This window comes from Panthera leo, chromosome C2 (genome assembly GCF_018350215.1).
Source record: "Panthera leo isolate Ple1 chromosome C2, P.leo_Ple1_pat1.1, whole genome shotgun sequence".
Classification (NCBI taxonomy): Eukaryota; Metazoa; Chordata; class Mammalia; order Carnivora; family Felidae; genus Panthera; species Panthera leo.
The window spans coordinates 45445413-45458317 of NC_056687.1; the positions used below are offsets into that span (position 1 = coordinate 45445413).

General features: G+C 33.5%; 1 protein-coding gene across 2 annotated transcripts in view; it reads left to right on the forward strand.

Moving 5' to 3' along the window:
• EPHA6 (EPH receptor A6) overlaps positions 1–12905 on the forward strand; it is an 861509-nt gene that overhangs the window by 725958 nt on the left and 122646 nt on the right. For both annotated transcript variants that reach the window (XM_042903083.1, XM_042903084.1), the window contains one exon: positions 7542–7603. In XM_042903083.1, the coding sequence (XP_042759017.1) occupies positions 7542–7603 (62 nt within the window). The remainder of the gene's footprint in view (positions 1–7541; positions 7604–12905) is intronic.

Here is a 12905-nt window from a genome sequence, read left to right on the forward strand (position 1 = left end):
TAATGCGTTTCCAGAATGTGTTTCTAAGATGAGGCACAGATATTTAGGGTAATGCTTTATGTCTTCAAATTACTAGTGGAGACCCAAGTATCATTTGGGGGTATCAGAAGATGGTCAAGAACTCAGACCCTGGAGCTAGATCTCCTGTATTCAAGTCTTGGCTCTGCCAGTTGCTCACTGTGCATCCTTGGGCAAGTTGCTTAAACTCTCAGTGCATCCATAATCTGAGCTGTTAAACTGAACTAGTATTTATCCTCGCCACAGGGGTTGGTATGAGGGTTAAATGAGGTCACACCTGTAAAACCCTTAGAATAGTGCATGACATATTGAAAAACTTATTTTTTAAAGTTAGCCATTCATTACATATGTGCTGACTTAGATGTAGTATCTATTTTTAAATTACCTACACAAAAGTGTTTCACAGAAAATAAAACAAGAACAAAGGCAGCATAAAATTATTTATTTGTCACATGGTTTAATTCAGTTTTGAACTTAGGTATTACATAGTATTTCAAGTCATGAGAATGCTCTGATACGTTTTGTTCCTTCCTACCTAGTAGTAATTAAATAATTGATTGGTGTATAATCAATCATTTCACTATAGTTGAAAGCAAAAAGTCATAAACCAGATCATTTTAAAACACGCACCTTTAATTTTATCATTGTCATAACACTTTTGTAAATATGGATGTAATAAAAAAAACAAGAGAGCCACTCTTAAAAATTCATATGTTATTAAAATTTTGCAATATGGTTAGTGTCTTAGAGTGAAAACAAAATCTAACATTAGGCATCATTGGCAGTAACTTTCATTGTCAACAAGACATGTCTAATTACAGAGAAGTCTTTTTTCCCATATGGTAATTTTCAGTAGGCAGGATAGTACTGAATATTACTGAAGTTAATTGATGCAGATGGTATGCCACTGTTCTCTGGAACTGGCAGGAAAATTACGTCTCATTTCTCAAACCTCACACCTTTTATTTACTCTGAAACAAATCTAGATTAAGAAATGCTACAGTTTTCACAAATGTAGTCCTTCCTCCTAATTTCTGCTCAGCGATTTTATCATTGGGTAAAATAATTTATTCTTCATCATTTTTCAGAGCATTTGGATGGCTTCTAAATTTAAAAAATAAAATAAAGAAATTAAGAGAAAACATGGAGCCAAATCAACAAAGTCATCATGTAGATTCAGGAATTTCAAATAGATTTAAGGTTAAAACCAATTCCAAATTAAGCAAAAAGACATATTGTTACAGGTACAAATGTGTAGAGTACAAAAGACAGCATAGCTTGTTAATGGGGATAAGAATCTATTTCCTACAGAAACTATTCCAAAGAAACTATGTATTATAGTGTGTCATTTAAAGTAATAAAATACTCATTTTGATTATTTTACTCTAGGAGAAACCATCTTGTTCTTTAAAACAACTTCAAACCTGTCAATTTCAGGTGTGTAGGATTTAAGTAGACTTCTGAGACCATCAAGAAAGCTCCTAAATATACTGACATAGCCATTTTTGGTTATGAACCTTTTTAACTCCGAAAACCACTTCTTAGTTTAGGACTTAACATCAAGACAGTAAGGTAGGATATGATATTTGCATTTATCCATTCATTCTTTAAGCTGTTATTGGGTGATTCAGTATTTAGTATAATGTACTATTCCCTGTGTTTTAAACACATTTTCTCATTTAATCTCACTTCTCACACAATAGAGGAAGTGTTATTATTATGTAATACTATGTAATATACAAATATACATGAATGAAGAGACAGGCAGTAGCATGAGTTATGAAAAGTCACTTGCCCAAAGTGGAAAAGTCTTTAATATCATATTATCTAATCCTAATCCCACAACTTCTAATTGCACTGTGCAGAGCACACAAGGTGTATGATAACCAACTATCCCAATTTGCCTGAGACATAAGAATTTCAGTGCTAAAACTGATAATTTACTGTATTATATAAAACATGTAACTAGTGGTGATTTTTACTTTGCCATAGGATATAAAAGAATTTTCATGTCCATACCAAACTACAATAAAATATGGAAATAATCCACTTTTGTAAAACTTTTTGTTACATAGTGGGCAACTATAATAAGGGGAAAGCAGATAATTGTGCACAGAAAGGAAGGAAAGTAAATGTACACCAACATTTTTAAGTGCCAACTATTGCCAGACACTGTGCTAATTATGTTGTCTCATCTAATTCTTTGAAAACCATATGTAGTATATAATATTATGCTCATTTTTCAAATGCAAAAACTGAAAGAACAAAAATAACTTGTCCAAGATCATGAAGTGAATAGGTAGCAGAGCTAAATTTTGAAGTTTTCTTTCTTCAAAACCATATATTTTACAATGAAAATAATTTAAAATGTATTGATTTGCCATCCTGTAATTTCAATAACTCTTTTCTTGGTCTAGAATCAGTCATAAAGAACGTCTTTATATGTGTTCCTTCTGGCATTGCATTTTAAAAAAATGAAATTGAGTACCTATTAGGTGCCTAATTCTGTGCTTAATAGTGAATTTACTGAGAAGAACTAAGCACACTTCCTGACCTCCAGGGCATTTTATGGAGGGAGGCAGACACCTACACAGCAAATACCAATTCCATACCATAAGTGTATCACATACACTTGATTAAGATATAAAAGGAGGAGAAAGTAAACAATCAGTTCTTCCTAAAAGGGAAAGTGATTCATAGAATTGACAGTGGAGACAGTATTTAAGTTCTACTTTTTCTTTTTTAAGTATATGATTTTACCAAGTGGAAACAGTGAGAAGGCAGTCTTCCAAGGAAGACAGGGAGGTACAAGTAAAGCCACACTTCATGAATTATGAGTCCCCTAGATAATTTGAAAAACAGGAGTTAGGGAACTAGTGGGAGGTAAAAGATGACACTAGAACAAAGGCAGAGAAGAGATTGTGAAGGAATTTATTGCCAAGCAGTGTAGATTTTAATTCTGCAGCAAACAAGACAATAAGTAAAGCAAGTTCTTAAAGGAGGGTATGAAACATTAGCCCTTTATAGTAATTGACTGTTTACCTATTTCCGTTCTCCTTTTCACTATACACTCCATGAGAGCAAGGACCTTGCATTGATTGTGTTTTTTCAGAAACTAGAAGAGTACTTATATATAGTAGGCACTAAAAAAAAAAAAGTTGGATCATTCTTTGAAACAGTGATTATATAAGTATTAACAAGTACAACCAGCAAATGATTATTGTAATAAGTGAAGCAAGAGAAAATAAAGGCAGAATATGGGCAGTGATAATAGATTTTATATAGAATCAGCACAACTTAATAACTCATGGACAGGGGTTTGATAAAGTGAAAAGTCCAATATTAAAATGGGATTTCAAACCTGGGTAACTAAGTAGATGGTGATGTTTTAACCCCAACAGGAATATAGGAGGGAAAGCAGGTTCAGGGGAAATGTTAAGATTTTATTTGAATCCCTTAAAGTTAAGATTCACATGGGACATGATCTGATAATCACAAGTCAACAGTATAAAGGAAAAATAATTCCCCAATTTTAGTACTTATCTGGTGAATAAAAATAATTATTTAATATATTATAACTTTGTTCAAATTTATGTCATCCATATCTTTTGAATGCCTTAGAGGGATAAGAAAAGTATTTATTATCAAATCCATTTGAGATCATTATAATTCACTATCTCTACAGCAGAAACAGGGGAGGTAGAAATAGGTTAAGTAACTGGCTCCAAAGTCCTGAATTGCAACTGGGGAGGGGATAAATACAGGCAATGTAACTGTCAATCCAAATTATCACCACAAACTTTATTATGTGGTAGATAAAATATAGACATGATATAATGTTAAATAAACTAAAATTGTTTTAAATCTACAATAGAGTTTGGGGGTCATTGTGATTTCTTTAGATTCTTGATATTACTGACATCATATTAGAAATGGCCAAGCTGATACAAAATTCTACATCCAGTACAAACTCATTGCTTATATGAAAATGTTAAATCCCTGTAATCCCCTTCTTTCACATATCTTCTTGAGGCAAACAAATAAACAAACAAACAACACTATTTCACTTGCAAAATGTTTTCCCTAGAACATTTAAAGAATTCCTTTCTTTTGTTTTCTTTAACAACAGCACAAGAAAAATATACTCTTATCACCATATGGTTTCTCAACACCACCCATATCAAAATCATCTTAAGTATTAGGAAACTGTAAATTTGAAAAAAAAATCATTAGTCAATAGTACATTAAAGTCCCAGTTAAAGGAAGTAATTTTTGTCTAAAACAGAAAAAGATGATCTGGGATTTTGTGATTCATTGTGTTCAGGATATGAATAAGTGATTTCTTACAGGGTTTTGATTCCAATGTAATTTAACATACCAATAAACATTTCTGGGCTACTTTTTGAAGGAAAATGAAAGAAATTCACTTTTTTGTGTGACTTCAAGAAGTGTTTTTGAAAATTTCTTAAAGCAAGCCATTGAGACTTCTAAAAAAAAGTCTAGGGATGTTGAGACTTGACTAACATTCAAGAATCCTGGAGTTTTTCCATTGACTTCAGTACAAAGCAAATACTAAGTTAATTCTGTAACATGAGGCACTTGGGGAAGTGGCAAAAATTGGAAAACAGGTGAGAAAAGCTGAAATGTTTTGAAAATATAAAAATAGAATCACCTCCAAATATATTTTCCAAGAGCAATAATGTATTGTATAATTTTTACATATTTAAAAATATAACAGACAAAGCACTGTTGCCAATAGGATTCTCTCACCTATCCACATATTTGAATACCATCCTTTCATAATTTCCCTATACTTATCTATTTTGTTAATTATAAAATGTAATCATAGACTATAAAGTTGCTTGTAATCTTCACAGTGTAACTAACCCTCCTATAGAAAATCACTAGGAAACAAATAACAGGTTAGATGCCAGCAGTATTCTAATAAAACAACTCCTTAGTTTAATAATAGCAGCTCTAAATTGGCATTACTGCACAAAATACAAAAGATGCAGGGCTCAGATGGGAAGCTTATAATTCACAAGAAACCAGGGGAGTCTTCATTTGACTCTTTATTATCTTTAATGAGAAGATGAAACTTGTCACTGATGAATTTTAAGATTGTATAAAGTGTCTCCCAAGGAGTTATAGATAGAACTAATTTCAAAGTACTTGGTATTCACATAGATTAGAATCTTGCCGAAATACTTCAGTGTTACTCTCTGAGGAATTACGAAGTCATTGAGAAAAATCAACTCGTTACTATAAAGCACCTACTCTGCTCAGCCTTACGGGAGGTAGTTTTGAGAAACCTAATGAATGCGGGGAGACATAGCATCTATGGGAAAATAAGAGAGAAAAACAACCTAATATAGAACCAGGCACATTTCATAGTGCAGACAATAGATGTGATGGGAATGCCACTAGAGGAAATATCACCATGGGGACTTTCACGGAAGAGGTGTGAGGTGAGATCAGGGAGAAGCAAATTGGGAAATAATCCTGGCAGGGGAATACCAAAAGGGAAAGGAGAGGAGGCAGGATTGAACCAGTATAGATGATAATAACAACAAATGGAGCAGGAGAGGACAGGGCTAGTTAGGAGAGATGAGGTCCAGCAAAGGAGGATAAGCCTTACGGCTTCTATCTATAAATTATGTCTGAGAGGCACCTATGGCATAAAAGTTAAGAGCTTAAACTCTGAGACAGACTACTCGACACTGCCACTTAGCTCTTTGATGGGCAAGTGCTTTAATTTTCTATCTCAATTTCCTTATCTGTGTAATAGGGCTAATAATAATTTGTATTAATACAAGCGAAGTGCTTGCAAGCTCTTTTGTATCAAAACTGACATTCTTAGGGAGAGGTATATATATGTTTCTCTGGCAGCATGGTCAAGGTAGATTGAAAGGGTTAACTCTGGGTAGGTGAACTCAGGCAGTCACTGTAGTAACCCAGCATTTCCCCTTAACATCCATGATCCATTACAATTGAAACTAGAATAACGGTCTCAGAATTTCCATATATAAGTATAAAAAATGATCTTTTATTTTCCCTACCTTGCTAACCAAGTGTTTGCATCCAGCTCCTGTTTCCAAGCTCTCTGAAACCAATGGCCAAATAAAAGATTTCATGACAAAGTGTCATATTTAAAATCTGGATCTTCTAGTTCCTTGCTACAATAGTGCTGACAGTTCATTTGACCTCAGGATTTTCTGATAAAGTTCTATATCTGTGTTTGGGTGAAAGTAATGACTTTGAGGAGCATTATGGAAATCCACCAAAATGGAAAATTTCTTTGGATTCTAATACTATGCATGATAAATTGGGAGCTTTATTACTACATTTAACCTTTAGCACATCTTTCTTTAAAATATAGATTCAAATGTAAAATCTAGCATTTGCAGACATTGTACTAATTTGTTACAGTCACCCTTTTTAACCCACAAGGCTTTGAGTTCATAACAGAGACATGAATTACAATATGAGGTCTAATATTTCCATCATTGGTACACATAATTTCTTTCCAGATCTTCTTTGTACTTACGAGGAAAAAATGTGCACAGTGCAGATTCAATTGCTAAAAATTTCAATGAGAAGCAAGGAATATAGAAGTAAAAAATAAGTATGTCATATATGTTTATTTCAGGTAAATATTTTCTCTTCATATGAAATTAGTTTATCTTTTAAACTTGAGCAATTTGGCAGAACAAATAGATTCTTTTCTTTGAAACAAATCTAAGTTATTTATGTCAAATATTCTACCTAATAGAGGTATTGGGAACTGTAGCAATTGCAAATAGATATGATAAAGAAGAAATAAATGATGTTCAGTTTCTGATTTTAGCTTCTGTTACTAGACTACAAAATCAGAGCTACTTATTTTCATGCACTGTCATCAATGTTTTGTTGATCTAATCTATGTCCAATAAAGACATGATCAAGAACTATTGCAAAGCCCACCAACTTGGTAGCATTCATCAATCTACTGACATTTTTCTACTTAAAAGCCCTTAAAAGCAGACTATGACTAATGGTTTATAATTTCTTAAAGAGAATTTATGAATTTCTCCTTTCCTCTTTGCCTTAGGAATATTTCAGAAATGCCCAGTCTAATGTAATTCAGCCACAGTGACTGCACCACTGTAGGACAAGGTGTTCTGCAAGTGCCAAGGCAGCTACAGGGACTGCTTAAACCCTGCCTTCAGCTTGTTCATGATCTTTTAGGAAAAGCTCAGGACAAAAAGAACATAATATAAACAAGTGATTGCAGGGCTTCAGAAAAGGAAATGCTTAATTCCTTTTTAATTTGTATTCTTTATATGAACTCAACAGAAATGATGCCATAAAAAAAGGGGAGATGCCTATGTGTAATAGGGAGACTTTTGTAGAAGCACGTTGGCAAATGAAGTTTCTATTAATAAAATACAAGTAATTTAGCTGCCACAGCTGGAAATCTCTTACTGCAGCACAGATTTCCGTAATTGCTCTAATCCTTGTGTGTTCTTTTGCTCTTTTTGCAGGCAGACCAGTAATGATTGTGGTGGAATATATGGAGAATGGATCCCTAGACTCCTTTTTGCGGGTGAGGTGTTCTTTTCTGATGGCATTTAAATAAGATATTCTGAGTTCTAGATTTAAATCATTTATCATAAATTAATTTTTACATAATGTTATTCATGGATTTTTCCATGAAGAATAGCAACATTTTCTCTAGGGTGCATTTCTCCGATACTGTGATACATTAGTGTGTTACCAATGGGAGGAGTATATATACATATAATAATATAATTGATTTCTCCTATAAATTCACATGCCTTATTAATATATATATTTCCAAATGATGTTATAAAGAGATTAAATGAAACTCAGTTGTCTCACATAAACATTCATTTTGTTTTATCACATTTAACTATTCAGCATGATGTTTTATGCATGATCTATAATGCTGAGCCCCTTAAATTGATGTATATTTACAAATAATGACTCAAGTTCATATCAGAAAACTGGTTTTATCACTCTTAAGTTTGTTTCCCTGACTTTCAGAAAACAAAAGAAAAAAGAAAAAAGCCTAGCAGAGATTGTTTTCAGAACAAAAATTTTAAAGCATTCTTTTTAAAGTGACTTATTCTTGAAAGTATGGTGTATACAAAAATCATTTGTCTCACATAGTAGTAGAGAATAACAGAGCAATCTTGAAGTTATATTTCAAATGTATTTATAATGTCTTTAATATTTAAAAAGCCATCATATGCTACAAAAATACTCATTGATAGTAAAAAAAAAACAATACAAAAAATAATTGCTACAGTAAATATTTTTCATCCCCAGCAGAGGTCACATATTTGAATGTCATTGTATTCTCAAATATTCATCTATCTGCAGAGATATGGTCATTTTTTTACTTATAACATGACTGGACTTTTGCTATTTGGAATATATTATATTATTTGTTATCTTCATTTTCATAGGATAAAAACAGTCTCAAGCATTCTTTCTTCATTTAATTTTTTTGTTCTATGTTATTTGGTTAAGTTCTGCATCTTACCTTTCTTTTTTTAAATCTCATTTTCATTTATTTTTCTTGAATTCATGCCCTCTTTTTCTGACTTCTCTCAATATTAGCAGTAATGATATATTTACCCTGTGACTGGACTTGATGCCCAGATTCAATGCCAGAAGCTGAATTCAGCAAAATCGTCAAGTTATTACAGAGCAATACTCTTCACACAATGCAGTCTCTCAACCAAGTATGCTTTTTAAAGCAAAATGAAATTCATAGGTGTTTGGGGACATGAACTATTTGTTTTTATTTTTTCTGTAGCCATTCTCAGGATGTTATTTTATAACTTGTATTCATTTCTCCTGTAAATGTGCTAAATTATTTTAGAATAAATTATCAGGACCACCTATGGTACTTAGAAATGCATATATAGTTAGGACCTTCCATTATGTTTATTCAAAAACTCATTCTTATCAGACATATACCAACATGACTTATTCTCTAATGACGCTTGGGATAAGTTATGGATTTTTTTTTGCATCAACTATATCCTAGAGCTGAATATAATGGCAAATAAATGCAGCACATACTCAATCTAAATTGCTCTTGAAAATGGGATCAAATGACTGCCACAGCAAATTAGGAAAGAATTCTTAGCTTCAGATATCCTTTTTATCCTGCTGAATCATGAATTAATTACAATATATTATAAAGAAAATATAATAGCTTATCAATAAAATATTTATGTAGAAGCATCTTGATACCTGTTTATAAGTGGTATATTTCATGATTTAAAATTTAAAAACTAATATTTTTTGGCTTTTGTACATTATATAGGTAAGAGACCACACAGTCTGGGAAAGAATAGATGTTCGGTTAATGGTGGCTATCATTACCACTGCTGTAAGAATCTGAATGTCAATATATGCCAGATCATCTTGGTTCTGTCCCTTCCAGCTATGTGACCTTGTGACTTGGGAAAGTTACTAACTTCTCTGTGCCTCTGCTTACTTATCTATAAAATGGGAATATTAACAGCATCTACCTCATACAAGTGTCATTGAGTTGATTATTTTAAAGCTTATAAAATAATACATAACACACTAAGTGGTAGAGTGATCATTCAAACTCAAGTCTCTGACTCAAAAAGCCATGTTCTCATACACTTTTTTAAATAAAATTACTTTTACTTCTTTTTATAAGTTCACTGCCATATCCCCATGTGAACTTGTCTCCTGTCTGCACATAGAATTTCTATTAAGATAAAAATCACATGCATGAGAAAGAAAAAAAAAAAAAAAACATGGCCAAATACTCCCTTCTTACTCTTCTTTAATATTCTTACCCTTCTTTGTAATCATATCTCTTTTATCCCAGAAGCTCAAAGTGGTATATAAACTTTATGTCAATAGCAGATGCTCAACTCCCCATGGCAATATATATATATATATATATATATATATATATATATATACACACATCTCCCACAAATTCTCAAAAACGAAGTCATTTTTCAAACTACTGCTTTAGAATTTGATAATCGCAGCTTCTGTGAGCACAGAAAGAGGAAGTGGCTAAGTGCATTGCATTGTAGGGAAGTCATCCATGGCTCATTAATAGCATTCTGTGCTTGCTAGAAGCAGAAAAGATTTCCCTTTGGTCTCCCACATATTTGAAAATCACTTCAATTTACTTTTATATGAAACAGTGGTAGCAAAACTAAGTACAAAATTACAATCTAGTGACAGTGGTGGTAGCTGGCTGGCTGTGATATTGCACTGGATTCATAAATCTTCTATTGTTCAGGATCCTTATGGACATTCCTCCAGATACATATTGGCAAGAGGTGGTGTGGTTAAGTGCCTGTGTTTGTGTATGTGCGTGTGTGTGCTTGTGCACACGCAGATGGGATATACATAGGTATGTGACTGTGTGTGTGTTTTCAATTAAAAAAAAAATGCATTCTGACTTAGTAAGGAGAGCATCAGCCCTGTTGCTCAGAATGTATGATCTTACTGATGTGCAAATTTTCCTAACTTTTCCAAGGAAATACACTAGTGTGAATTAAATGTAATCTTGACCATCATCCCTATACAATCTCTCTTGAACTATGTATATGGATTTCATAAACGCTTTTTGTGACACTTAACCTGGCAACTGCTTTCCCCCTAAATTTCTGGACTTACATTTTTATAACAATATTAATTAGCAATCCAAATAATAATAGTTATAAAATACTTTAAAACCTTGAGATACCACATGCCAACCACAAAAATGTTGATCAAATCACAAAATTCAGTTGTTCAAAAAAATAATACCACTGGTTTCAGTTTAATATGTTATTGTGTTCTTGCTACAGCCTCTTGCTGCCACCTCAACTCGTTTGATGTTACAGATACATTATTTGCAAAGCACAGTCACATGAGCAAGCAAGAGGGAGTGTCATCCATATAACAACAGAAAAAAACCAAAAGGTTGGGGGAGAATTACTAAAAACAGAAGCTGACAGGATCAGATTGAATAGGGAAACCATATTTCAAAACGTGGTCAGGAAAGGATGCGTAGGAACAAAAAGAGCGTGTGGAAGGTAGTGCTACCAACTGATAGGAAGATACAACATAGGAACAGGATGGGCTGGTAGTTGGGAGATGATGAATTTCATTTGGGTCATATTCCATTTGAGAGGTCTATGGAGCATGCAGTGAAAATGTCCAGACAGCAATAAGAAATATAAATCTGAAGCTCGGGAGAAAAATCTTGACCAAAGTTAAAGATCTGGCAGTCATTAGCATAAAAGTGGTTATAAAACCCAAACCATGATATTTTTTAGGAAGAAGTTTAGAGAAAGGCAAGGAGTTGAACAAGGTTGGAACTCCGTGATGTGCCACTCAGAGGAAGTTGCTGGGTGGAGTCTCCAAAGGTAACTAAGAATAAGTGGTCAAAAAAGAACAAGGAGGAAGATGAGGACATGGAGTCCTACACATCAGGCAAGAGCAAATAAGCAGTTGTCGCCAGTGCAGCAGAGAAAGTCAGGAAAACAAAAACTGGAAAGCATCTATGGGATTTACTACTTAAGTCCTCAGTCATCTCAACAAGCGCATGTTTAATGAGTTGATCCCAGACAGAAGTCAGAATGTATAGGGCAAAATGAGATTGAAAGGTAAATAGGAGTTGGTAATGGAGACCATTTTTTAGGTAAACAGTAGCTGAGGTAGCAAGGCAAGAGGTAAATCAAATGCTAGTAGACAAAAAGAAAAGCAAAGGGTATTTTTTAGTAGAAAGAAATTTAGAGAATTTGTACACTGGGGGATAGGGAATTAAAGAACATACATTGGCAAGGCAAAATATCTCAGGAGATGAGAACGTACAAAATCAAGAACCTTGGTAGAGGATTGGCTTTGAATAGTAGAAGCCTCCACATCTTCCAAGACTCATGGGGTTGTGTGTTGTGGACCTAGAGAAATTTATGAGAAGCATTAAATTGAAGGAAATGATACCTGATATTGTTGCATTTCTATATGAAGTAGGAGAGTTTATTTGGGAGTTTGAGAACAAACCTTAATTTAAAGTCAATGTTTAAAATAATTGCTGAAGTTAAAAGGAAAAGTGGCTGATCAGACCAAAGTTGGGGGGTGGGGGGTAGTGTCGTGTGTAGCGCAAGTACAACAGAAACACCGGTATTAAAGGAGAATTGGAGTGGTGGAAGAAGAATCTTTCAGGTAAGCAACTGGTGAATCCAGGATAGAGAAAGAAGGAAATAAAGAAACTGATAGACTAGACACGAGTAGAAATGTCATCATTATGTAAAAGAGGAAGGATAGTTGTATGGTGAGGATGAGAGAGCTGAAGGAAAAGAAAAGTGTACCAGAAACTAAGGTACTAGCAGTGGTTTGTTATACCACAGAATATACCAGCTTGCAAAAGATGATTATTAAATGGTCAGGAATTTAGAAAAATGGTTGTTAAACTATTAGTAGCTTGAAATTGGGTATGAGGGAAGTATTTACACCACACAAATGGGCAAACACCACAAATTGGGGCTTGTTTGTTTTGTTTTTCTCCTGAGGTCTGGTTTACAAACACACTAGATTGATACTTACTTAAGATTTCTGAAGCAAGGCAGTTTTAGGGGTGACAATTTCCAGGTGTGGACCTAAGAATCTGTGGCTAAAGCAAAAATGAAGATGAATATCTTTAATTAACTAATGTAAATAACATTTATGTGTGCTTTCTATGACTTGGGTATTTCTCAATTCCATGAATTCATTAACTCCCCAGGTGCTTACGACAACATTATGAGGTAAGTGTTACTATTATCCCCATTTTACTAATGAGGAAACTGAGGCAAATCACAATAGGTAACTTGCCCATTATGAAACAGCTG